The sequence below is a fragment of the Trichechus manatus genome, unplaced genomic scaffold, assembly GCF_000243295.1.
Source record: "Trichechus manatus latirostris isolate Lorelei unplaced genomic scaffold, TriManLat1.0 scaffold00154, whole genome shotgun sequence".
Classification (NCBI taxonomy): Eukaryota; Metazoa; Chordata; class Mammalia; order Sirenia; family Trichechidae; genus Trichechus; species Trichechus manatus.
This window is the reverse complement of record NW_004444090.1, coordinates 1,350,230-1,377,456: the sequence shown is the minus strand read 5'-3', so window position 1 is coordinate 1,377,456 and position 27,227 is coordinate 1,350,230. Positions and strand designations below refer to the sequence as shown.

The 27,227-nt window shown below is 36.7% G+C and overlaps 1 protein-coding gene across 5 annotated transcripts in view; it reads right to left on the bottom strand.

The window, feature by feature from the left end:
- The window catches only part of SNAP91 (synaptosome associated protein 91), a 173,394-nt gene that overhangs the window by 107,685 nt on the left and 38,482 nt on the right, over positions 1–27,227 (bottom strand). For 4 of the 5 annotated variants that reach the window (XM_004386043.1, XM_004386042.1, XM_004386044.1 and 1 more), the window contains 3 exons: positions 5,059–5,201; positions 3,736–3,811; positions 2,804–2,906 (listed from right to left, as the gene is read on the bottom strand). In XM_004386043.1, the coding sequence (XP_004386100.1) occupies positions 2,804–2,906; positions 3,736–3,811; positions 5,059–5,201 (322 nt within the window). The remainder of the gene's footprint in view (positions 1–2,803; positions 2,907–3,735; positions 3,812–5,058; positions 5,202–27,227) is intronic. The other variant, XM_004386045.1, reaches the window with a different exon arrangement.

Sequence of the window (27,227 nt, the reverse complement as noted above, 5' to 3'; positions counted from 1 at the left end):
TACTATTTCCTCTTATCCATTCTCCTTTTTTAATCATACAGTCAATGTTAACTTTCTATTCGCACTGCCACAAGGAGGAAAGCAATACAGCCTAGGTGAAACAGACCAGCTGAATTTCTGAATGGGTATTTATAAATCTATAACAGAAACAGTAGTATTAAAAATATAGGTTTCCTCTCAGGCAGAGGACCCAGCTAAGCTGTGCCTGGATGTCTGACCCACAGGAATAATAAGGAGATAAGAGAAGGGAATAAAGGGAAAACCCTAATTTACTCATGACAAACTAAATAATTTTGAATGGGTAGCTATATACTTTTCACCACCATGATAAAAAAATTAGTTCAAAGCTAAAGTTAGGTCAGCTATTAGAAAATAGAGAGTTATATCTTCTTGTGTGGGTTCTTGAAACAAAATATTAAACCTACCACAAACAAAACCTGTTCCTGTCAAATCGACTCCAACTCATAGCAACCCTACAGGACAGGGTAGAACTGCCCCATAGGGTTTCCAAGGAGCCCCTGGTGGATTTGAACTGCCAACCTTTTGGTTAGTAGCCATAGCTCTTAACCACTACACCACCAGGGTTTTTATTTCAAGTTAGGTACAGACACAAGATCTGCACAAACTTCTGGTTGATCACTTCTAACTAAATTCAAACATCTATTTAGAGGGAAATAAACGGGAATTACCAATTAAAATTCAAATGTTTCCATTTCAAAGAAGTTTTATTAATCAATAGGTTCTATCCGTAAATAGTTGAATTATGGTATTATCTATCAACCATGCCAATAAGCAATGATGAATCAAATATGAGGCTTATGGTCCCAAAAGCGATATGTTTGGGGGTGAGAAAGAAATTCTGAATATTCGGTGTGGAAAAATTAGCACGCCTATTAAAAGATCAATATGACTAAAAAACCACTTCTACTAAGAAGGCATTTAATATGTCTGAGGAAAATTTACGTTTTAGGAAAAAACTCCCATCTTATTAATTTAAAAACCCAATTTAGTGTATACCAGCTAATCCTCCCTCCACCAGAAGGTAGATATAATTCTTATATATTTAATATGAACGAAACTATATTCTAAATTCTTCTAACAATCCTCCTCCTCACAATTAAAAAATAAAAGATTTCTAAACCAGAAAATCATGTCCTACAGAAGCAACTTAATTCTTGAGCTCCTAGATTGGGGTAGCAGCTGCAAACTAGGAACTGTACAGACAGAGAAAGCTGATTCCGTTAGCTCCTTCCAGCATTTAAGACTGAATACAATGTAAAGACCAATGGGATGTGGGCTTGAGGAAAATGAGGCTGCTCCCATTTACACTTCTACTAACAGTGTTGGGAGTGTACATCTGTGTAAACTATACCTTTGCCAATATGGAATATTATTACATTTTAAAATATTGAGCAAATTTGATAAGTAAAAACAGCATCATATGGCAATAACTTACATTTCCTGATGACTGAGTAAACATTTTTTCATGTTTACAGATCATTTGTATTTCTGCATTTGTGAAATGACTCTTTATATCCTTTTTCCAACTCTTCCTAACACTACCACCAGTTGTCATCAAGTTGATTCTGACTTATGGGAATCCCACTTCTGTCAGAGTAGAACTGTGCTCCATAGGGTTTTTAATCACTGATTTTTCTGAAGTAGACTGCCAGATCTTTCTTCCTTAGGCACTTCTGGGTGACTTGAACCTCCAACCGTTTGGTTAGCAGCCAAGCTCATTAGCCATTTGCAGGTTTTATATGGAACTCTTTAAACACCTGAAACTTACTTTGTTTTATGATAAAAGTTTACTTGATACCTTTTTTTTCCTGTAGAGAAGCTAATTTGGGTATCTTGTAATTAATCTATCCTTCATCCTTTGGTTTGTGCTGTTTTACCAACACTGAATCCCAGCTCTTACCAATGACATGAACATAATAGGTGCTCATTAAATATTTGCAAAAAGAGATCACATAAGTGCTATCCTCTCCCACTGATTTGCTGTCAGACTTGAATTGTTAAACTACAGTTTCAATTATTGTTTATATTTTAATATCTGACCAAGAAATTTCTCACCAACCCCTCGACTCTAGAACATCTCCTTTTCCTTAATTTTTTGTTTTTTAACACATTTATAATCTAGATAAACTTTGGAGTGTTTTATCAAATTTAAAAACAAAAACATAGCATTAGGATTTACTATGACTGCAAAAAAATGAATTTAGAAAAGAATAGAACCCAAATTATTCAATCTTCTCTTGCAGGAATATGGGATACCTTCATGTGTTTAAAATACGCTATAACTCCAATTCTATCGCTCTATTCATATAGGTCCTATACATTTATTAGTCGGTTATTTCTGGATATTCAATGTTTTATCGCCACTTGGACTAGGACAGTGGTTAAGAGCCTGGCTGCTAACCAGAAGGTTGGCAGTTCAAATTCACCAGCTGCTCCCTGGAAACCCTATGGGGCACTTCTACTCTGTCCTGTAGGGTCGCTATGAATTGCAATCAACTCAACAGCAATGGATTTGGTTTTGGTTTGGTATACATATGCTTAAGAATTTTGAATTAACTTAAATAAAATAATAATCAGATTTTCTGTATGAAGATATAAATAAATAAAGTAATGCATACTGCAACCACAAGGCTAACTTCTTTAAGATTATTAAGATTCTTTTTCAGCTGATTGTAAACTGGGCTTTCATGACCAAAATTAGTTGGCATTTAAACTTAGTTAAAATAAATCAAGTACACAAGTATTCATTCTATCAAATTAATATGAGAAAGAAAAAACATACCCTTTCTTCACTCTGGCAAAATCAAATGCCATCTGTCTGTAAGAGAAAGCCTTTTCATTTAAATATCTACTGTAGCGCCTTATGAAGGTAGACATATCATAACCTGTGTGTATGGGGGGAAGGAATAAAACTGATTAACGAAATACCTTCAGCTGTGATTTATTTAGTTGTAAAATTTTTTAACTCTCTAAATGTAGACGGTTCTAGAATGAAGTCAATAGGTGTATCAGATGCAGGCCTCATTTAAAATCTACGCTGTTTCCAAGCAAAAACACTTTAGACATGAGACATTTCAAGACTACTCAAGTTAGGTACACTATTATCCTGTACAGAATGTCTTTTCTAATTCTTTTTCTCACATTTTTTGTTCACTATTTCAAATAAAAGCCTGTGACAGACTTAATGCATTTATCCATCTGGTAATTATCCACTTGCTTGATGTGCTTGCCTTATACATACTAGACAACCAGTAAATATGGTGGATGAACACAACTGCAGTTCAAACCCTATTAATTTACAAACAAAATTTCTTTAACACTGGTATCACTTTATTTTTAAACTGGGGAAGCATCTTTCATTCATGTCTCCTACACCTTTGTAAACAAACAACTGTGGGTCTAGCAAACCCACTGTTACTCTTTAAGGTAAACACTGAAAATGACAAGAATAAAATTAATGTATTTTATAGGCTGAGTTGCCCAGAATTAAAGATTCTATATTTTTACACTTTAGATTAATATAACTATATTTTTACATTTTTCTTAAATACCCAGTGGAGCTATCAGTTCTAAGATTTTGGATTATGGACTGCATTTCAAAATTTAAAAATTCTACATCAAAAGCATTAGCTAAAAGTTACAAACTTAAATCTATCAGGTCCGACTATGTCTATAATACCTATTACTTAAAACATATTACAGAAATATTCTCACCATGGGATCCACTTTTATCCAAAAAATTGCTGAGATTGAATAGTGTATTTCTAGAGGCCAAATACTGAATAAATCTCTGAAAAATAAAAATTATAATTAAGTATCATATTCTCAAATCATACCTTTACACAATTTCTGATACTAAAGGCAATATTAACTTGGATAAAGAGTCAAAGCCCATGGAAGCAGCAGTCAAGAAATCAAACGACCTACTGCACTGGGCAAATCTGCTGAAAAAGACTTCTTTAAAGTGTTAAAAAGCAAAGATGGCACTTTGAGGACTAAGGTGAGCCTGACCCAAGCCACAATATTTTCAATTGCCTCATATGCATGCAAAAACTGGACAATGGATAAGGAAGATCGAAGAAGAATTGATGCCTTTGAATTACGGTGCTGGAGAAGAATACTGAATACACCATGGACTGCCAGAAGAACTAGTAAGTCTGTCTTGGAAGAAGTACATCCAGAACGCTCCTTAGAAGCAAGGATGGTAAGACTGCACCTCACATTCTTTGGACATATTATTAGGAAGGACCAGTCCCTGGAGAAGGACATCATGCTTGGTAAAGTCGAGGGTCAGCAAGAAAGAGGAAGACCCTCAAAGAAATGGACTGACACAGTAGCTCTAACAATGGGCTCAAACATAGCAATGATTGTGAGGATGGCATAGGACCGGACAGTGTATCATTCTGTTGTACTGACTTAATGGCATCTAACAACAACAAAGAAAATTTTATTACAAATTCTCATTGAGATCTGTTTAATTCAGTTATAAAGCTTCCTAATCAGCTGAGCTTCTCTGCGTGGGGGAAAAGACTTTGAATAACACTTATTGAATTAGAATTAAATTATATGATCTCTCATCTCTGTATAAAATGGAAACACTGCAATTTAATAGGATTTAGTAGGCATCCCATATAAAATGAGGAATTTTTATTTTATCCATATTTTTAAAAACTAAACATTTCTATCAAAGTAATTTTAAACAAAGGCACAAAGGACTATTTCCTGTAGAAAAAACAATTATATTGTTCCTTTCTTCAAACAGTGTTTTTGCCCACTAACATGTTTATATTGCATATACATTTTCAGGACTAGTAATTGTTAATACTTTAATATTTCTAATATAATGCCTAATTTAAATGTTTTTGGAAAGTATCTAAATAGAAGATTAGAATTGTACTGTAGATGATTTTGCCCCATAGATTTCCTCTTCTTTTTCTACTAATTGGTAAAAACTCAAACAGCCTTAAGTCATCACCATGCTCTTCCATGAACGCCTCCCTCCCCCATCAAAAAAAGAAGTTAAGTTTACTAGTGTACCTCATTTCCATGCACCATAAGATGATGTGTTGTCACTAATGCTTTAAATACAACCACCCAGCTACTGTTCGTTGCTCGCTCAAAGAGCGTGTCGGCCATCTGAGGAATATTAACATTGGTCTCATTGGTGGCCTGGATCAAATCTATGAAAATAGAAGATACAGATCAATGATATTAATTACTGCATACAAAGATTCATTTCAAATTTTAAACATTTAAACCTGTTTCCTAAAATATAACTTCAAAATGACTTTGACAATAGCTGATAACAAAATTTTAAAATGGATTAAACTGTAATATTCTTACACATGGGCACATATATTATTTACCCAATTTATTTATTTATTCTTGAGCTTAGTTTTTCTGTTGAATTCTCTTTTGTGCCCTCTTCTGAATTTTATTTGCTGGTTATCAATGCCATTTTTAAAATTATACATGCAAGGAGAGCTAAGCCTCACATTAATCTTTTTTATCGCTCATAGCAGAATGTCTCAGACATGTGGACACTTATTCTAGACACCATTTGAAGGCAATAACATATATGCATTTTTTGAAATGCTATAGCTAAAAGCATCCCTCACTAGGACTTTCATTTTGATAGATGCTGATAAATACTCTTGTCACTTGATGGCAGAATAGAGCAACTAGTAAAACAGAATTCCACTATGCCTATGTAAGCTTTCATAAAACATCATGTATGCATAAATTAAATTTGACCTATGTTTACCAGAGAGGAAAACTTTATAATAAATTGTCTACAACTACAAATTATTGGTATGATTCCAGGTGTACCTTAGGTAAAAAATTATGTAGTGGCCAACAGGGGGTGCCCAGCATTCAGAAAATTAGGTTAATGCTGTCAAAAAAATAGCTAAAGCCACCAAAGACTGTGTGCTAAGAAGCAACAGCTAAGCTACGATGGGACAGTGCAACTTCAAAGTACTCTCAACAGCACAGAATGACCTCTTCAGGACAACAGATAGCGTGGCTTCCATTACAAGCCACACCCACCCTGCAGAGAAATGCATGTGATACCCAGTTCCTAGGAAGTCTCATGCAACAAACCCAGAGACAAACCTACTTTTTTCCTACTCATGATCCACACTCAATAATCATTAAGCTATATATTTGTTTCATACATTTCTCTGCTTCTATATTTCACAATAAACAAGGTTTTAAATAATTGACACTCCATCACCGAAACAGCACTTAACTTCTAGAATAAAGACTGTCAAAAATTGTTCTGAATTATAAATGGGCCAAACCAGGTTTATTTCTTACTTAACAGTCATTTTAAATTCCACTCATCATCCCCATTTCCCTGAATCCACCCCACCTCCTGCTCCAGTATCTTCCTCTTTTGGAATTCTACTCATCCTTCAGGAAATCTTTCCTGGTCCCTTCTTTCACATGCAGCCCCATTTGACCTCTCTCTGCCTTAAAACCTGCCAGAAGAACAAACAAATCTGTCTTGGAAGAAATACAGCCAGAATGCTCCTTGGAAGCAAGGACGGCAAGACTTCGTTTCATGCACTTTGGACATGTTATTAGGAAGGACCAGTCCCTAGAGAAGGGCATTATGCTTGGTAAAGTAGAGGGTCAGTGAAAAAGAGGAAGACCCTCGGTGAGATGGACTGACACAATGACTACCATAATGGGCTCAAACATAGCAACAATTGTGAGATTTGCGCCAGACTGGGCAGTGTTTCGTTCTGTTGTACATGAGGTTGCTATGAGTCGGAACTGACTCGATGGCACCTAACAACAACAACAAAGGACATTTTATTACAAATTCTCATTGAGATCTCTTTAATTCAGTTATAAAGCTTCCTAGTCAGTGGAGCTTCTCTGAGGAGGGAAAAAGACTTTGAATAATATTCACTGAATTAGAATTAAATTATATGATCTTTCATTTCTGTATATAATGGAAACACTGCAATTTAATAGGATTCAGTAGGCAGCCCATATAAAATGAGTAATTTTTATTTTATTTATATTTTTCAAAATTAAACATTTCTATAAAAGTAATTTTTTTTTCCTATGGAAAAAACAATTATATTGTTCCTTTCTTCAAATCTGTTCCTGCTAGGTTTTCAGAACAGATGTGTACATGTCTTAACTTCTGCCATACCAAAGCTCCTTGAAGATGAAATGGCCATATCAACGTGCGGTGCTTCACCATGTACAATAAACATTTGTTGAACAAAATGTACAAAAAAACATATTTTAGCCAAAAATATAAACAGTTCTTTGAAAAAGAAAAATCACTACACTATAACATTGTTTTCTCTCTATCATGGGACTACATTATACTTGAAATTCTGCGCCAGTTGCAAATTCTTCTATTCATTTATTTATTGAAACGGGCTCTGGGGATATAGAAATGTACTGCTAGTGAGAGGAGACATATGTGTGTTCAGGTAATACAGAAATCCCTACAAGAGACGAATAGAGAGAGGCAATGTGATAGAGCATAAAAAGCCCAGGTCCAAGCCTAGATCCACCCCTGGGTAAGTGTATACCCATGGGCAAATTACTTTACCTCTGTTCACCTCATACCCTCATCTTTAAAATGAAGGTAGTAATTACTACCTTTAAGGGCTATTATAAGGATCGCAAACCATCTGAGCAGAGAAGGTGCTTAAAATAAATGTTTGTAAATACTGCTTTATACAGACTGCATGAAGAGAATACAGTAGGAGATGAGGGACTCCATGGGGAACTGGACACATCTGAGCAAAATCTGAAAGGATACCACGAAGCATGAGATGGGAGAGGAGTGAGAAGGGCATTTGTAGCAGATGTGCAAAGTGTGCATCTGTAGAAGGTACTGTGTCCTTGCAGCACTGGGGTGGTCTGGGTGCTAGGTATGTGTAGGTAGGTGGTGGGGGTAGAAACTTAGGCTAAAGAGGTAGGAATGGGCAGTGAGGAGTCTCACATATGACACTAAAGAGTTTGAACTTAACTCAATGGACAAAGGGAAGCCACTGGAAGTTTTCTTTAGCAGAAAAGTATCAATATGATTTGGTTTTTACAGTCAACCACGTTATGTAACAACTACTAAATACTGTCTGCAAGGTTCAACGGAGGTTCAGGATAAGAGTAATCACCGCTACCTGGAAAGACATACTAAGAAATGAGAAAATTGAAGTTACAAAGCACAGCTGAGAATCAGAAATGAGCTGATCCTGAATTAACAAAAAGGCAGTGGAGACTGGGAGATAATGAATGGAGCTGAGAGATACAGGAAGTGTCACTGACAAGATTTGCAGGGAAGCAAATGGATATTGGAGTTGAGGGGAAAAAGAATCTTGAGCAATTTCAGATTTCTGGTTTTGGATCCAGTAAACGCTATTTACTGAAATAGGGGGAAAGTTAATTTCAAGTGAAATATAATAAACTATTTTGGACATGACAGACTTGAAGTAGCTGCTGGAGATCTAAGTTGCACTGTCTGATAGGGGACTAGAAACACGTTCTAAAGCTCAGAAGAAACATTTGGACTAGATGCAAATTTGGGAGTCATCAGCAATTAAATGGGAACTGAAACCACGCAAGTGGAAGGTGACTCAAAGATCACAGAGAGAACAATGAAAACTACATGTATAATTAGTAAAAGTAACAAGAATCAAGGTTCACACTAACATTTAAGAGATGAACTGAAGAAAAGCAAAAGAACAGAGTGGTAAAGAGAGGCCCAGGAAAGTGAAATTCTGGGAGCCAATTAAGAAGAGTGCTTCAAAAGTTTCAAAAAGCAATTGGGGGTCACTAGTGTCAAATACTGCAGAAGGTCCTAGTAAGATGAACACCCAAGAATAGAATGCGCAAAGGAGACTGCTGCTGTGTGTGGCAGTGAAGGAAATAAAGCTCAGGCATAAACCAGATGTGAGGAGAAGGTCAAAGGAAAGGCATTTTACTGTTTAAAGATGGGAAGCATTTAAGCATGTTTGAGGCCAAGTAGGAAAAGCCAAAAAGAGGTGAGGTTGAAAATAGTAGAGATAATTTATGGGAATTCTAGAAATAGAATGAGATCTAGGATCCAGGGGTCAGATAGCATTAGCCTCAGAAAGGAGAGTTAGGGAAGTAAGAATGGGTGTTCCTGAGCAGAGGTGGAAAAATGCTGACAGATATAAAGCTGCTGAGAAGTATGGAGTGAGACTATCCAAGAGTGAGAAGATAGTAATTAGTAGTTCGAGAAGGACGGTGCAATTAGGGAAAGCTGGAGGGGCAAGTGAAGGGACTGCTCAACTGTACAGAAAGGCCTTCAAGTACTTAAATGACTAGACTTTGAAGCCTGGCCAAAGAGGGCCTTCTACTGAATATTTATCTACAGTAAATACTATAATCATGTGATGGCATTTATAGTTGCATGAGAGTCTGCAATCATTACCACCCAAAACAGCCACATAACTACTGCACAGTATACACAGTGCTATACAGAACTTTTAGTGATAAGGGAAATGTTCTATATTTCTGCTGTTCCATATAGTAGCCACTAGTTACATGTGGCTGTTGAGTACCTCAGATGTGGCTAGTGTGAATGCGGAACTGAAATTTAAATTTCATTAAGCACTTATAGAATATGTTTTCCAAAACATATTTATCATAGTCATAAACTTCTCAATACATATTCATTTCTGAGAAGTGTTCAAAATACAAATAGTTTTAAATAGAGGCATCAGTTTATGCGCATAACTCCATCTACCCACAAACTACTAACACATGTAATTAACCAATATCTAGCCAATCTTACTCCTTTCTTTCAGCTACTATCTTGAATTTTGATAAAAAACAGATACCTCCCAATACAATTAACTATTTACATACATTAAGGGGAGCCCTGGTGGTACAGTGGTTAAGAGCTATGGCTGCTAAACAAAAGGTTGGCAGTTTGAATCCGCCAGCTGCTCCTTGGAAACCCTATGGGACAGTTCTACTCTATCCTATAGGGTCACTATGAGTCAGAATCAACTCGATGACAATGGTTTGGGGTATATGTTAAGGAGGTATAAATTTATATGGTTCATAAGTTATTCTCTATCCATTAAATATTTGTGTTTTTAATGTACTAAGTTCTTAATGTACATTTACTCTTGAAATTCTTGGAAAATACTCCACTGTTTAATGGGAAAAGTAGCTTTTAAGAAAAGATTTCCATATAATACTTTTTTTAATGCTTAATTCAATTCTTTTAAAATGTAGATTCCTTAGAGCTATCTAACCACACACACACACACACACACACACACACACACACACACACACATATACATCCTTAGGGGCAAGCCCGTTATAGTCTAATTCTTCTGATAATACTGGATACAGAAAAAAAAAAAAATATGACAGATAAACGCCCTAACACACAATTCGGTCAAGAACACAAACAATTTAAAAAATGAAAATATACAAATGATCAAGATAACAAAAAGAGTTCCACTTCACTAATAAAAAAATGCAAAATAAAATTATGGGATACTATTTTTCACTAAATTGGTAAATAACTTAAAAATACTACGTAAAATGCATAAGGGAAATGAGTACTCCAGCACACTGCTGGTAACGGCGTGCACCAATATAATTTTTCTGAAAGGTAATTTGACAGTATAGGGTATAAAGACCCTAAAATTTACATATATTTTCATTTACTCATTCAACAAATATTTGAAAGCCTACCATATTCCAGGTACTAGAATAGGTAAAAGAAACAACAGTGAACGAGGCAATTTTATGCCCTAAAAACACTTAAAGTCCAGTGGAATATAGTAAAAAATTAAGTCAATTACAATACAATAAATGACATAGTGGAGAAAGTATGAGACCAGCTAGGGACAGTAAAGGCCTTAAACGACAAGTTACGTTGGTTAAAAATTTTTTTTAGAAGAAAAATGGTGCAAATGTTGTTTGCTTCCTCCTAATCTGTCCACTTGTAGCTGTCTTTCAGATTAGCCAATTAGATCTAGAATCCTGGGCATGCACGGTAAGAGATCAGGTTGACCATCAGGTGGCCTCATCCCATAAGTGTTGCTTAGGAACCAAAATCACCGGACAAACATCATCGAGTGGTGACTGAGCCCATTTCAGAAGTGAGAAGTCCATCAGCCACGTCCATGCCAAAATCCTACCCCGACCTCTTTTTGAATATATATGAAGTTAATGGATATGTATGACTGTCTGGTATAGTTTTTCTCTCCTGCTCCCCATCACAACTCTTTACCCTAACAACAAGTGCGTTCGCGCACGCACAAACACACACACACCAGTTCCTTTCTGCTTGACTCACCTTTCCCTTTCCCGCGTGGTATAAAACTGCACCCCCAGCCCTTTGTTCAGACAGAGTGCTTTTGGGGAGGATCTCCCCTCCTCTCCTTACTCGCGGCGAGTAATAAACTATGCCTTGCTTTAAATCCGCTTGACTCTTTGTTATTCTTAAAGAATACAAGCGGGGAATCCACTGCATTCGGTAACCAGTACACGGTATTATAGAAACACATGAGAAGGGCATCAAACGCTCAGGAAAAAGGTGAGTCAAGCAGAGTGGAACTGGTGTCTGTGTGTGAGCGTGTGTGCACACACTTGTTATTAGGGTAAAGAGTTGTGATGGGGAGCAGGAGAGAAAAACTATACCAGACAGTAAAAAATGTGTACAAAGGCATACAGGAAAGACAGCACTTGGTGTTTTGGGGGAAAAACAAGCAGTACGGTTTATCGGGGACACGCATTCCAGGAACAGGTGGAGAGAAGCTGTAATTATAGGCAGGAACTAGATTACAAAAGTATTCAGAGGTCACAGTAGGGAATAAAACTTTACTTAAACACCATTTTAAAAACTGAAGTCTGTGTCTACTAGGTAGAGAAGGGACTGGGGGAAGGGAAGGCAGAACTAGAGTCAGAAGGTTGCTACAGGAATCCAGGAAAGACATGAAAGTAACTTGCTTGAACCAGGATACTGATGAAGGAAGAAGAGGGTAAACATGAGGTCTACTTAGAAGACAGAATTAATGGGATCTGGGGATATACCTGATGAGACGGAATCAAACAAAATCCCCAAAATAGCTTAATAAACATTTTAACAGAGTATCTAAATGACCAATGCGCACATTAAAAGGTGCTCAACATCAATAGTTATCAGGAAAAGGCAAATTAAACCCACAATGAGATATTCCCTGCCCCAACAGAATGGCTACAATTAAAAGCAAGTCTGTGGAGTAAATGAAATTCCCATAGATTGCTGGTGGGTGTATAAGCTGAAAAACCATGTTAGAAAATGCCAGATCAACTAAAGCTAAAGTTCTGTGACCCACAAATGCCATTCTGGGCATGTACTTAACAAAAATGCGTGCTTATGTCCACTAGAGCTCACGTGCAAGAATGTTCACTGCAGCTTTACTTACGATAGTTCCAAAAAGAAAACAATCCAAATGTCCATCTATAGCAGAATGGATAATAACCATGTTATAACAATGAAATATATGCACAGCAATGAAAAGGTACAAGCTACAAGCTACTACTACATACAAAGACCTGGATGACTCTCACATAATGTTGAGTGAAAGACACCAAATAGAGTACCATGGCAATTCAGTAAGGCATACTATGGAGTAAAAAAGTGCAGTATGTTTCATTTATGTAAAAGCACATTTGAATAGAGGTCAATAAAGATGCAACTGTTGCGATAAATTTTACCTTTAAACAAAACAATTTTACCATATGTTTAAATTTCTCTAAGTAATATTATTTAGTTTAGCCTGCTTTTTCATCTTTATATTAATAGTATTACAAAGTATATTGTCTTCTGCAATTCGCCTCATTCATTAAATGTTTCATTTGCAAGTTTTATCTATACTGTCACTTGTGGCTGTTATTTCATTCATTTCCTCTGATATTACTGTCTAAAATATTTATCTATCCTTCTATCAACTGTTTGAACTGTTTCCACATTTCTGTTATCAGAAATAGTGCTATCACAAGCACTCTTTTATATGTCACCTAATATAAAAGCAATGGAGGTTAAAACTTCTGGTATCAAGTGAGTGGCACCAAATTGTACTCACGGTCACTGTACTCTTTACACACTCATCACTCACACACATACACACATACACACACACACACACACACACACGCACACACCAGTTTTACATAAGGGTATCCTTGATGAAGCAGTAAAAGTTATTAACTTTATTAAATCTTGGCCCTGAAGTACTCATTTTTTTAATGCTCTATGTCAGGGGTCAGCAAACTCCCACTACAAGGCAAATCTGACCTGCTTCCTGTTTTTGTAAATAAAGTTTTATTGGAACACAGCCATACCCATTTGTTTACAGATTGCCTATGGCCACTTTTGCATTACAATGACATAGTTGAGTATCTGCAACAGTTAAATTCAACTCAATGGTCCACAAAGCCTAAAGTATTTCCCATCTAATCCATTATAGAAAATATTTGCTAACCTTGTTCTATGTGACTAAATGGAAGGTAAACATAAAGGATTTCTGATGAATAACAAAGATCCATGGTTGTCTCAAGGAAAAGCAATTGTGTGATTGTTCAAAAGGTGAGCTGAACTTACCACTTTTTTTATGGGACACCATTTGTATTTGAAAGAACAATTGGCAGACTCCAAGTCATGGCAATTCAGATTTGGTATTCAGCAGATATTTTTTTCAAAATTACAGAAGGTAACCCTGTCACTTCAAAGAACACAAATAACAGTGTTGGTTGCCAATGATAAAATTTGAGCTTTCAAGCAAAAATCAGAATTTTAGAAAACAGTGTCTTCCCCAGTAAGCTTCCAAGTTCTTTGAAACTTTTCTGATAAGATCATTGGTGACATTAATGAATATCATATGTTATACTGTATAACAAAATGTGTTAATATTTAGAAGAGGTGAATAACTCAGTGAACCAATATTTTTCAAATGACTAATGTATAATGTTACAAAATCATGCATGGGTAAAGCATTCAAAGTACAGGATACACCAATGGATTTTAATGTAATAGAGTACAAAAATTTCACTGACGTGGTTTCAATTCAACATTCCAACTTAAACTTAAGAATACCTCTTGGAAAGTTTTAGTGTAATATCGAAGAAGCATATCCACAATTTTTCTGAAAAGGCTATTAAAATAGTTTTTTCCTTTTCCAACTATGTATCTGTGTGAGGCCAGATTTTTTTCATGTGTATTTCAACCAAAAAAATACATACCAACATATTGAATACAGAAGCAGTCCATTTGTCACCTATTGAGTAACACATTAAAGAGATGTGCAAAAATTGTAAGGCAATAGCACTCTTCCTTTTTTTTTAGAAAACAGGTATTTTCCCTGAAAGTATTATTGGTATAATAGTAATAGGTTTATTATTATTTAAAAATTAATAACTATTTTAAAACTTTCTCAATTTTAATTTCTAATACAGTAACTATAGATATGACCCATATGAACAAAAGCTCTTTGAGTTCCTCAATAATTTAAGAATACAAAAGCATCCTGAGACAAAACAGTTTGAAAATTGCTATTCTTGTTATACACCTAGAATGAAAATTGCTATGCTGTAGGGTATGCAGAAAAATTATTACATAGTGATTACACCAGTTTATATTCTCACCAGTACTTTATGTGACTTTTCTGCTGCTCTACTTCTTCACCAAATAAAGGATTTCCATTTTAGGAATTTCAAAAAAAATTAAACCAAACAAAGTATAGATATAAATATGCAGAAAAAAGCATTCTTGGCAACTATGGGAATCTAAATGGTAAATATGTTATATTTGAATTCCTTAGCATTGAAAGTTTTAGTTGAGCTTGGGAAAGCAGATTTGGTACCTTTTTGGTAGTTTTAAACACAGCTTTATTGAAGTATAATTGACATACAAAAATCTGCATATATTTAAAGTATATTATTTGGTAAGTTTTGACAACGTATGCATCCATGAAACTATCACCAAAATCAAGATAATAAACATATCCATGACCTCCAAAGGTTTCCTCATGTCCTTTTATAATTCTTCCTTCCTCTTCCTAACCATTCTTCTCCCCCACTGTCCCTTGGCAACCACTGATTTGCTTTCAGTCAATATAAATGAAATAGAAACTGCATTTTCTAAATTTTTATATAAATGGAATCATACCTTTTCCGGGGGGATCTGGCTTCTTTCAGTCAGTATAATTAGTTTGAGATTCACATATGTTGCTGTGGGCATCAATAATTCATTCCTTTTTATTGCTGAGGTACATTCCATTATATCAATATACCAAAATTGTTTATCCATTCACCTGGTGATATATATATTTTCCCCAGTTTTTGGCTATTACAAATAAAGCTGCTATGAATATTTGTGTACAAGTATTTGTATGCATATATGCTTTAATTTCTCTTGGGTAATTGCTAGGAGTGGAATGGTTGAGTCATTTGGAAATGAATGTTTAAGAAACTGCCAAACTACTTCCGAAGTAGGTGTATCATGTTACATTTCCATTAACAGTGTTTGAGAGTTCCAGTTGCTTTATATTCTTGCTATCACTTCATATGGTCAGTATTTTTATTTATTTTTTGCCATTCTAACAGGCGTGTAGTGGTATCTCATTGTGGTTTTTACTTGCATTCCCCTAATGACTATTGATGTTAGTTTTTCATTAGCTTATTTGTCATTTGTATACATTCTTTGCCCATTTTTATTGGATTGTTTTCTTATTATTGAGCTACTCTGGATACAAGTCCTCTATCAGATATGCGATTTGCAAATATTTTCTCCTCATCTGTAGCTTGTCCTTTCATTCTCTTAACAGCCTCTTTCAAAGAACAGAAATTCTTAATTTTGATGAAGTCCTACATATCAAGTTTATCTTTTATAGTCATGTTTCTGCTGTGTATTTAAGAAATTTTTGCCAATTTTTTTTTGTTGTTGTTGGCTCACAAAGATTTTTTTCCTATGGTTTATTCTAGATGTTTTATAGTTTTAGGGTTGTACATTTAGGTCTATAAAACATTATGAGTTAATTTTTATAAATGATATGTGGGGTAGATATAAGTTCATTTTTTTGCATACATATATCACACTGTTTCAGCGCCACTTGTTGACAAGATTTTTCTTTCCCCGCTAAATTGCCTTTGCACGTTTGTCAGGAATCAATTGACCATATACTTTGGAATCTATTTCAGGACTCAATTCTGTTTCACTGATCTATTTATCTATCAATACCATAACCATCTTTACAACTGTAAATTTATTTTTTTAAAAATCAGATACTGTTAGCTCTCTAAGTTGTTTTGGTACTTCTAGGTCCTTTGTATTTCCATATGAGTTTTATAATGTACTTGTCAATTTCAATAAGAAAGCCTGCTGAGATTTTAATTGGCATATTGTTCAATCTATAGATCAATTTAGGGTAAACAGATAGGGATACTGGTTTATAATTTTCTTTTCTTGTAACGTCTTTGGTTTTGATGCCCTATAGAATAATTTGGGAAGTATTCTATCCTTCAATTTTCTGCAAGAGTTTGTATAGAATGGATATTATTTCTTTCTTAAATGTTTGGTATAATTCAACAACAAAGCCATCTGGGCCTGGAGCTTTCCTTGTGGGGAGGTTTTTAATCACAAATTCAATTTCTTTAATAGATATAGGGCTATTCAGGTTATCTATTTCTTTTTGAGTGAGCTTTAGTAGTTTGTGTCTTTTAAGGAATTTGCCCTTTTCATATAGGTTGTTGCATTTACTGGCATCAAGTTATTAGCCATACTTTATTGTCCTTTTAACATATTTAGAATCAGTAGTGATGTCATCTCTCCCATTCCTGATATTGGTAATTTGTGTCTTCTCTCTTTTTTTTTTTTCTGGTCAGTCTGGTAGAAGACTTAGCAGTTTTAGCAATCTTTTCAAAGAACCAGCTCCATCTCCACAACTGAGGGAGATCACTCAGCTCCAGCTAGTTGATCCTCCCTGTGCTGTGGCCTGGAAACTCTCTCATGGTAGTGAGTGGGGACAATCACAGAACTCATCTTTCAGAGATCAATGTCCTTCACTGCCTGATGTCCAGTACTGAAACAGTTATTTAATATACTTTGTCCAGTTTCTCAGTTGTTTCTAGCAGGGAGGTAAATACAGACACTGTTACTCCATCCTGCCACAAAGTACACCTCTCACACTTTTTGGTAGCTTTAAGCAATTAAAAATTTATCTTAGAAAACCCCTCTAAGGCTGGGGGGAGATCAGAACTCTTATGCACTGCTGGTGGGAATGCAAAATGATACAACCATTTTGGAAAACAATATGGCGCTTCCTTAGAAAGCTAGAAATAGACATACCATACAATCCAGCAATCCCACTCCTAGGAATATATCCTAGAGAATATAAGAGCTGTCACATGAATAGACATATGCACACCCATGTTCACTGCAGCACTGTTCACAATAGCAAAAAGATGGAAACAACCTAGATGCCCATCAACAGATGAATGGATAAACAAACTATGGCACATACACACAGTGGAGTATTATGCAACAATAAAGAACAATGATGAATCTGTGAAGCATCTCATAACATGGATGAAACTGGAGGACATTATCTGACTGAAATAAGTTGATCACAAAAGGACAAACAGTATATGAAACCACTACTGTAAAAACTCATGAAAAGGTTTACACACAAAAAGAAACAATCTTTGATGGTTACGAGGGATGGGAGGGGTGGGGAGGGAATGCTAAGTAGACAATAGATAAGTGGTAACTTTGGTGAAGTGTAAGACAGTACACAATACTGGGGAAGCCAGCACAACTTGTACAAGGGAAGGTCATGGAAGCTCCATAGACACATTCAAAGTCCCTGAGGGACCGAATTGCTGGGCTGAGGGCTGTGGGGACCATGGTCTCAGGGAACATCTAGCTCAACTGGCATAACACAGTTTATAAAGACAATGGTCTACACTCTACCTTGGTGAGTAGTGTCTGGGGTCTTAAAAGCCTGTGAGCAGTCATCTAAGATATTCCACTGGTCTCACCCCTTCAGCAGCAAGGGAGAATGAAGAAAACAAGATGCAAGGGAAAGATTAGCCCAGAGGACTAATGGACCACAACTACCACAGCCTCCACCAGACTGAGTCCAGTACAACTAGATGGTGCCTGGCTACCACCACTGACTGCTCTGACTGGGATCACAACAGAGGGTCCTGGACAGAGCTGGAGAAAAACGTAGAACAAAATTCTAACTCACAAAAAAAGACCAGACTTACTGGCCTGACCGAGACTGGAGAAATCCCGAGAGTACGGCCCCCAGATGCCCTTTTAGCTCAGTAATGGAGTCACTTGAGTTTCACCCTTCAGCGATAGATTAAACAGCCCCATAAAACAAAACAAGATTAATGGGGCACAACAGCCCAGGGACAAGAACTAGAAAGCACGAGGGGACAGGAAAGCTGGTAATGGGGAACCCAAGGTTGAGAAGGGAGAGGGTTGACATGTAGTAGGGTTGTTAACCAGTGTTATAAAACAATATGTGTACTAACTGTTTAATGAGAAACTATTTGTTCTGTAAACCTTCAACTAAAGTACAATTAAGAAAAAGAAATTATGAAATAATAGACTATATGTGATAGAATTACAAAATATATAAAGTGTATTTTTAAATAGCAAGCTAAGAAATAAATTTAGATATGTAAAAAAAAAGTAAAATAAATATTAAAAAAAAGAAAACCTCTCTGAGGCAAGCTATTATCAACAAGAGAATAACAGAAATTCATATAAGCAGGATTCAACTTTAACTTGTAGGAGTTGTAAATAATTGTTCATCAAAATAAAAGAATAGCAACAAACCTAACTAAATAGCTCTTGAATCCAGGTTCACCTACTTCGCTTTCTATCACTATGTGACACTCTTAACCACTTGAACCACTTGAAAAGGTAGCATATGACAGGGCCCTTGTTACCTATTACTTGGACTGCTCTATACTCTCTCCTCTGGATCATCTTCAGCCCAACAAGATATAATTGTTGAAAATTAACTTCCCAAATGTACCCTTCTGGGCACAGAAGTCATCTGCTCAAAAACCTCCTGGGGATTCCTACTACCCACTGAATTAAATACAAACATCTCAACCTTGAATATAAGGTCATTCATTAGAAGACTCAGTTATCTTCCTAATCTTCTCTCTGCTACAAACTGTGCTCAAATAAAACTGCTCGAGCTACTCACACTGCCTAGAATGCCCTGCGGAGCCCTGGTGGTGCAGTGGTTAAGAGCTTGGCTGCTAACCAAAAACGTTGGCAGTTCAAATTCACCAACCGCTCCTTGGAAAGCTTATGGGGCAGTTCTACTCTGTCCTATAGTGTCGCTATGAGTCTGAATAGACCCAACAGCAATGTTTTTGTTAAGAATGTCCTGCACCTGCTTCCTCTAACTATTAAGATTTCATCTTTCAGGGCCTATCTCAAATACTATATCCTCCATGAAGTCTTTTTCTAATGTTGTCCTCAAATGGATACTCTGAGGCTTCATTTTTCCATCTAGATATGAGAGTACTATAAACTACCTTACAGAATATTGTCATTTGTGTTAATCCTTACCTCACACACCTCTACTGTAGTCCTTACAGGATAGACACTGTCATTTGTGTTAATCCTTACCTCACACACCTATCTCTCTTCCCTGTTGGAGCTCATGGTCCAGTAGGTGGAAATGAAATCATATCCACATCTTTGGATCTCTGGTACTTAACATAGGACCTGACATACAAAAGACATTTAGTAAATAGTAGATAGCAATTATTTGCATAGCTTTATTTGTCTCAAACTAAAAATACTTTCATACTAAAATTGATGGTAGGTATTTTAGTCCTGTTTCTTTCCATAATTCTTACTGGGCACAAGTGAATCACCAAATTAAACAGAGTTAATTTCTATTTCATTGTTATGTATATTTTATCAGAAGTCTAAATTTAGAAAGGCATCCTCTATTCCATTTTTAAATCTCTCTGTAAGTTTAACTACATGATTCTGCCAAATTCTACTAGGACAGCAACTTTCCTTAGACTGAATGCCAGCAAAGAGGAACAAAGATCGGTCATTCTTTTATGTTACAATTATTGTCTACACTTGAGCTTCCATAAAAAGAAAATGAGAAGAAGCTATAGACCAAAGTTAGTGACATACCAATACACAATTTTTAAACATTCCTAACACATTGTAATAGCTCAGAGTATTTGCTACATGAACTAAGTGATGTTGTTGTTGTTGTTAGGTGCCGTCGAGTCAGTGCCAACTCATAGCAAACGTACGTACAACAGAACGAAACTCTACCCGGTCCTGTGCCATCCTCACAATAGTTATGTTTCAGCTTATTGTTGCTGCCACTGTGTCAATCCATCTCATCAAGGGTCTTCCTCTTTTTTGCTGACCCTCTACTTTATCAAGCATGTCCCTCTCCAGGGACTGGTCCCTCTTGATAACATGTCCAAAGTATGTGAGACTTAGTCTTGCCATCCAAGGAGCACTCTAGCTGTATTTTTTCCAAGACAGACTTGTTAGTACTTATGGAAGTCCAGGAATATTCAATATTCTTCGCCAACACCATAATTCAAAGGCACCAATTCTTCAGTTTTCTTTATTCATTGTCCAGCTTTCACATGCATATGAGGTGACTGAAACACCATGGCTTGGGTCATGGGCACCTTAGTTCTCAAAGCGACATCGTTGCTTTTTAACACTTTAAAGAGGTTTTTTGCAGCAGATTTGCCCTATGCAATACATCATTTCATTTCCTGACTGCTGCTTCCATAGGCGTTGATTGTGGACCAAGTTAAAATTAAATCCTTGACAACATCACTCTTTCCTCCATTTATCATAACGTTGCTTATGGGTCCAGTTGTGAGGATTTTTGTTTTCTTTATGTTGAGGTGTAATCCAAGGAACTAAGTGATACATATATATAAATTATTATTAAGTGTAGTTGTTTTAAATTTATATCTTCTCTTTCTGTCTCTTCCTTTCTGGCAGTTAACATAAGGGAGCTAATAACTGCAAATGTGTGTAAATAAAATCAAATCCTTCAAATCTGGGTAATATAAAAAAAAAGATGCAGAGAATTCAGAAGTTAAATTTTTCTTCTTGGGTTTAGCATGACTGCCAGACATTAACGGTTTCCTCACTAATAGCTGGAGTCCCTGGCTGGTGAAAACAGTTAACACACTCAGCTGCTCACCAAAAGGTTGGCAGTTACAGTCCACCCAGAGGTGACTCGGAAGAAAGGCCTAGAAATCGACTTCCAAAAAATCAGTCACTGAGAACCCTATGGAGCACAGTTCTACTCTGATACACATCAGGTTGCCATGAGTTGAATGGACTCAATGGCAACTAGTTTAATTGGTTACACAAATAGCTATTTCTTTCCCTCTTCTTCCTTACTGGCAGAATCCTCCCACTTCCCATTAGAAGGAAAAAGAATGCCAGATATATGTGATCCCTGCTTCTCTTGAAGCTAGGAATGGATGTATGAGTGACAGTCTTCTAGGCTAACTTGGGAAAACTTTCTCCTTTTAAATAAACAGAGAGGTATAATAACAGAAAGGAAACATATCTTCTCTCCTTCAATGCATGCAGTTGTATATGAATGTGACATCATGGCCATCTTGAGCCAGGAGGATAGACTTCACCAACAAGCTGAAGATGGCAGAGTGGAAATATGGGAAGCACCTGGGTCTGTGGTGATATTGCTGAGCTACTAATCAAATCCCCGAACTGCCCAACCTCCAGAATTCTTGTTAAGGGAGATGGTAAATTATCTTACTGTTAAGCTCTTAGTGGGAATATTCAGTTACTTGCAGGCAAAAGCATCCTAAGTGATACAACCTACAACAAAACATAAGGAAACAAATGGAATCAGGCCTATGACCTCCAAAGTGTCTTCCACCTCTTAATATCCTTTAAGTAGCTCAGTGTTTCTCAAAATCACACTGCTTTTGCACTTTTAAGAGTTCAACCTTATGCAATGCCCTCCCTTGAGAAAGAAGTTCCATTTCGGGTGAGTAGGTTATAGGAACTAGGATAGAGGGCACAACTGAAGGGATTACATTTTCGGAAGGAGAAAGGAAATAATCTTTCTCCCATGAAGGAACACTAATAGTGTAAAATACTTTTATAAAAGATAGATTTTTGCATATAGTAGTTTTAAGGTAGCATGGGAAAGACTGGGAAATAATCAGAAAGAGAATCTGAAGATGGGTTTAATTCACATGGACATTCCAAAAGAAGAGAAGTCGAGGAGAGGTGTTGGGAGAACTGTGGCAAGTTCAGATGAGGCTGAGGCTGTAGGGGTGCTCCCATGTAAAAAATGAAAGGATCTAGTGAGAGTTCTATCAAGAAGCCCTGGTAGCCCAACAGTTAAGCTTTCAGCTTCTATCTCACCTTGCGGCTACATGAGAGAAAGATCTGGCCATCTGCTCTTGTAAAGAAAGATTACAGCCTAGAAAACTCTATTGTTGTTGTGTGCCGTCAAGTCGTTTCTGACTCAGAGTGGCCCTGTATGACAGAGAAGAACTGCCCCATAGGGTTTCCTAAGCTGAAATCTTTACAGGAGCAGGTTGCCAGGTCTTTTCTCATGTGGAGTCACTGGGTGACTTTGAACTAATGACCTTTCGGTTAGCAGCCAAGTGCTTAAGCATTGTACCACCAGTGCTTCTTCAAAAACCCTATGGGGGCCGTTCTACTCTGTCACATGGGATTGCTGCGTTGAAACTGACTCAGTGATATCCAATAACAACAACAGTAAGGATTTTGGTGGGAGTGATGCCTGAAGGAGAGGTGCTGAGAGCTAAAGAAATAAAAGCAAAGGTAGGGGTGATAAGCATGACCCGGACGTGATGAACGGGGCAAGAAAAGAGAGACGAGACACCTGTGAGCTTACAGAAATGAAGGGGAGCACACTAAAATGTGTCACAGATGATGAGTTTTATTTGTAGAACTTCACAACAACCACAGGTACGTGACCTCAAATAAATTCTTTTTTAAACAGAGAGATGAAAAATGTGAGCTTTTAAAATTCTCACTGAGACAATGTAGCTGAAGCAATACTTTTTAGCATTTTTATATATTACTAGTGAACTTTAATGTAACTGAATTTCTAAACTTTTCAGGTAACTTTTTTAATTTCCAAGAAAAATAAATATTTACATTTGTAAATTTTTTTAGTTCTATGTGCCCTAGTGGTGCAGTGGTTAAGAGCTATGGCTGCTAACCAAAAGGTCAGCAGATTGAATTCACCAGCTGCTCCTTGAAAACCCTATCAGGAAGTTCTATTCTGTCCTATACGGTCACTATGAGTTGGAATTGACTCAACGTCAATGGGTTTGTTTGTTTGTTTTCTATTATGTAAAAAAATCAACAGGAAAAATCCCCTTTTATGTTACTTGTTCTCTGACAGGATTTTGGCAGACTCAAAATTAGGAGATGCAGTATATTGCATAGCTATAGTCATAAGAGTTGAGGTTTTGGAGACAGACTAGACTTAGTTGAACTACCTTCTGTTATTTAATAGTTGTGTGACCTTCAGCAAATATGACTCTCTAAACCACTGTTTCTTCATTATTATAATGTGGATAACAGCACCTACCTGATAGCTATTTTATTGAAGTGGGTGATGCAAGCAAAGTATTTAGCACAGAGTCTAACACACTATAAGGGATACACATAAACACACATATTACTTAAAGTGAATCCAAATTATAATAGTATATTATATACTACTATAGCAAACACAACTCAAAATGAGAAGAAATAGCTGCAAACATCCATTAATAATAGAAACATGGAACGTTCAAAGTATGAATCTAAGAAAACCTGAAGTTGTCAAAAATGAAATGGAACACATAAACACTGATATCCTAAGCATTAGTGAGCTGAAATGGACTGGTATTGGCCATTTTGAATCAGACAATCATACGGTCTAACATGCCGGGAATAACAAATTGAAGACCAATGGCATTGCACTCATCGTCAAAAAGAACATTTCAAGATCTATCCGGAAGTACAAGGATGTTGGTGATAGGATAATATCCATACGCCTACACAGAAGACCAGTTAATATGACTATTATTCAAATTTTCGGAAAACCACTAAAGCCAAAGATGAAGAAACTGAAGATTTTTACCAACTTCTGCAGCCTGAAATTGATCAAACGTGCAGTCAAAATGCATGGATAATTACTGGCCATTGGAATGTGAAAGTTGGAAACATAGAAGGATGGGTAGTTGGAAAATATGGCCTTGGTGACAGAAACTATGCCTGAGATTACATGATAGAATTTTTCAAGACCAACGACTTCTTCATTGTAAATACCTTTTTTTCAACTACATTAACAGTGACTAGACGTGGACCTCGCCAGATGGAATACACAGGAATTAAATCAATGACATTTGTGGAAACAGATGATGGAAAAGCTCAGTATCATCAGTCAGAACAAGGCCAGGGGCCAACTGTGAAACAGACCATCAATTGCTCATAACCAAGTTCAAGCTGAAGGTGAGGAAAATTAGAACAAGTCCAGAAGAACCAAAGTATGACCTTGAGTATATCCCACCTGAATTTACAGACCATCTCAAGAGCAGATTTGATGCACTGAACACTAACGACAGAAGACCAGACGAGTTGTGGAATGACATCAGGGACATCACAAATGAAGAAAGCAAAAGGTCATTAAAAAGACAGGAAAGAAAGAAAAGACCAAAATGGATGTTAGAACAGACTCTGAAACTTGCTCTTGAATGTCAAATAGCTAAAGCGAAAGGTAGAAATGATAAAATAAGAGAGCTGAGCAGACAATTTCAAAGGGCAGCTCAAGAAGACAAAGTAAAGTATTATAATGAAATGTGCGAAGACCTGGAACTAGAAAACCAAAAGGGAAAAACTTGCTCAGCATTTCTCTAGCTGAAAGAACTGAAAATAAAATTCAAGCTTCAAGTTGCAATACTGAAAGATTCTATGAGGAAAATACTAAACAACACAGAAAGCATCAAAAGAAGATGGAAGGAACACAGAGTCACTGTACCAAAAAGAAGTGGTGGACAATCAAACATTTCAAGAGGTAGCATATGATCAAGAACTGTGGTACTGAAGGAAGAACTCCAAGCTGCACTGAAGGCATTGGCAATAAACAAGGCTGCAGGAATTGACAGAATACCAACTGAGATGTTTCAACAAACAGATACAGCACTGAAATGCTGACTTGTCTATGCCAAGAAATTTGGAAGACAGCTACTTGGCCAACCGACTAGAAGAGATCCATATTTGTATCCATTCCAAAGAAAGGTGATCTAAGAGAATGTGGAAATTATCAAACAATATCATTAATATCACACGCAAGTAAAATTTTGCTGAAGATCATACAAAGGCAGTTGCAGCAGTACATCGACAGGGAACTGCCAGAAATTCAAGCCAGATTCAGAAGAGGATGTGGAACAAGGGATATTATTGCTGATGTTAGATGGATCTTCGCTGAAAGCAGAGAATACCAGAAAGATGTATATATGTGTCTTATTGACTATGCAAAGGCATTTAACTGTGTGGATCATAACAAATTATGGATAACATTGAGAAGAATGGGAATTCCAAAATACATAATTGTGCTCATAAGGAACGGTACTTAGACCAAGAGGCAGTTGTTTGAATAGAACAAGGGGATACCGCATGGCTTAAAGTCAGGAAAGGTGTGGGTCAGGGTTGTATCCTTTCACCATACCTATTCAGTCTGTATGCTGAAGAAATAATCTGATAAACTGGACTACATGAAGACAAACGTGGTATCAGGATTGGAGGAAGACTCATTAACAACCTGTGATATGCAGATGACACAACCTTGCTTGCTGAAAGAGAAGATTTGAAGCATTTACTGATGAAGACCAAAGACCACAGCCTTCTGTTTGGATTACACTTCAACATAAAGAAAACAAAAATCCTCACAACTGGACCAATAAGCAACATCACGATAAATGGAGAAAAGATTGAAGTTGTCAAGGATTTCATTTTATTTGGATCCACAATCAATGCACATGGAAGCAGCAATCAAGAAATCAAAGGACATTTATTGCATTGGGCAAATCTGCTGCAAAAGGTGTCTTTAAAGTGTTAAAAAGTAAAGATGTCACTTTAAGGACTAAGGGGCGCCTGACCCAAGCCATGATGTTTTTAATCGTCTCATATGCATGTGAAAGCTGCACAATGAATAAGAAAGACCAAAGAAGAATCCATGCCTTTGAATTCTGGTACTGGTGAAAAATATAGCATGGACTGCCAAAAGAACGCACAAATCTGTCTTGGAAGTACAGCCAGAATGCTCATTAGAAGTGAGGATGGCGAGACTTCTTCTCACACACTTTGGACGTGTTATCAGGAGGGACCTGTCCACGGAGAAGGACATCATGCTTGATAGAGAAGAGGGTCAGCAAAAAAGAGGAAGACCCTCAATGACATGGATTGACACAGTGGCTGTAACAATGGGCTCAAGCATAACAACAATCATGAGGATGGCGCAGGACCAGGCAGTGTTTTGTTCTGTTGTACACCGGGTTGCTATGAGTTGGAATAAACTTGATTGCAACAGGTTTGGTTTTCTGGTGAGGCAGGTGTAAGAAGTGAAGTTAGGGAGACCAATGCTGTTGTTGTTGTTTGCTGTCCAGTCAGTCTCTGACTCATTGCTTCCCCGTATACCATGAGATCTGACTGTTGTGATTCATAGGGTTTTCATTAGCTGATTTTTCAGAAGTAAATCACCAGGCCTTTCTTCCTAGTCTGTCTTAGTCTAGAAGCTTCACTAAAACCTGTTTAGCATCATAGCTACACACAAGCCTTCACTGACAGACAGGTGGTGGCTATGCATGAGGTGCATCTGCCAGAAATCAAGAATCTGGGTGTCCCACATGGACGGTGAGAATTCCACCACTGAACCACTACTGTTCCTTCAGGGAGCACAATAAAAGAGGTTATTTTATTTTATTTTTCATTATTAAATTTTTTTTTATTGTACTTTAGATGAAGGTTTACAGAACAAATAGTTTCTCATTAAACAGTTAGTACACATATTGTTTTATGACAATGGTTAACAACCCCATAACATGTCAACACTGTCCCTTCTCAACCTTGGGTTCCCTATCACCAGCTTTCCTGTCCCCTCCTGCCTTCCAGT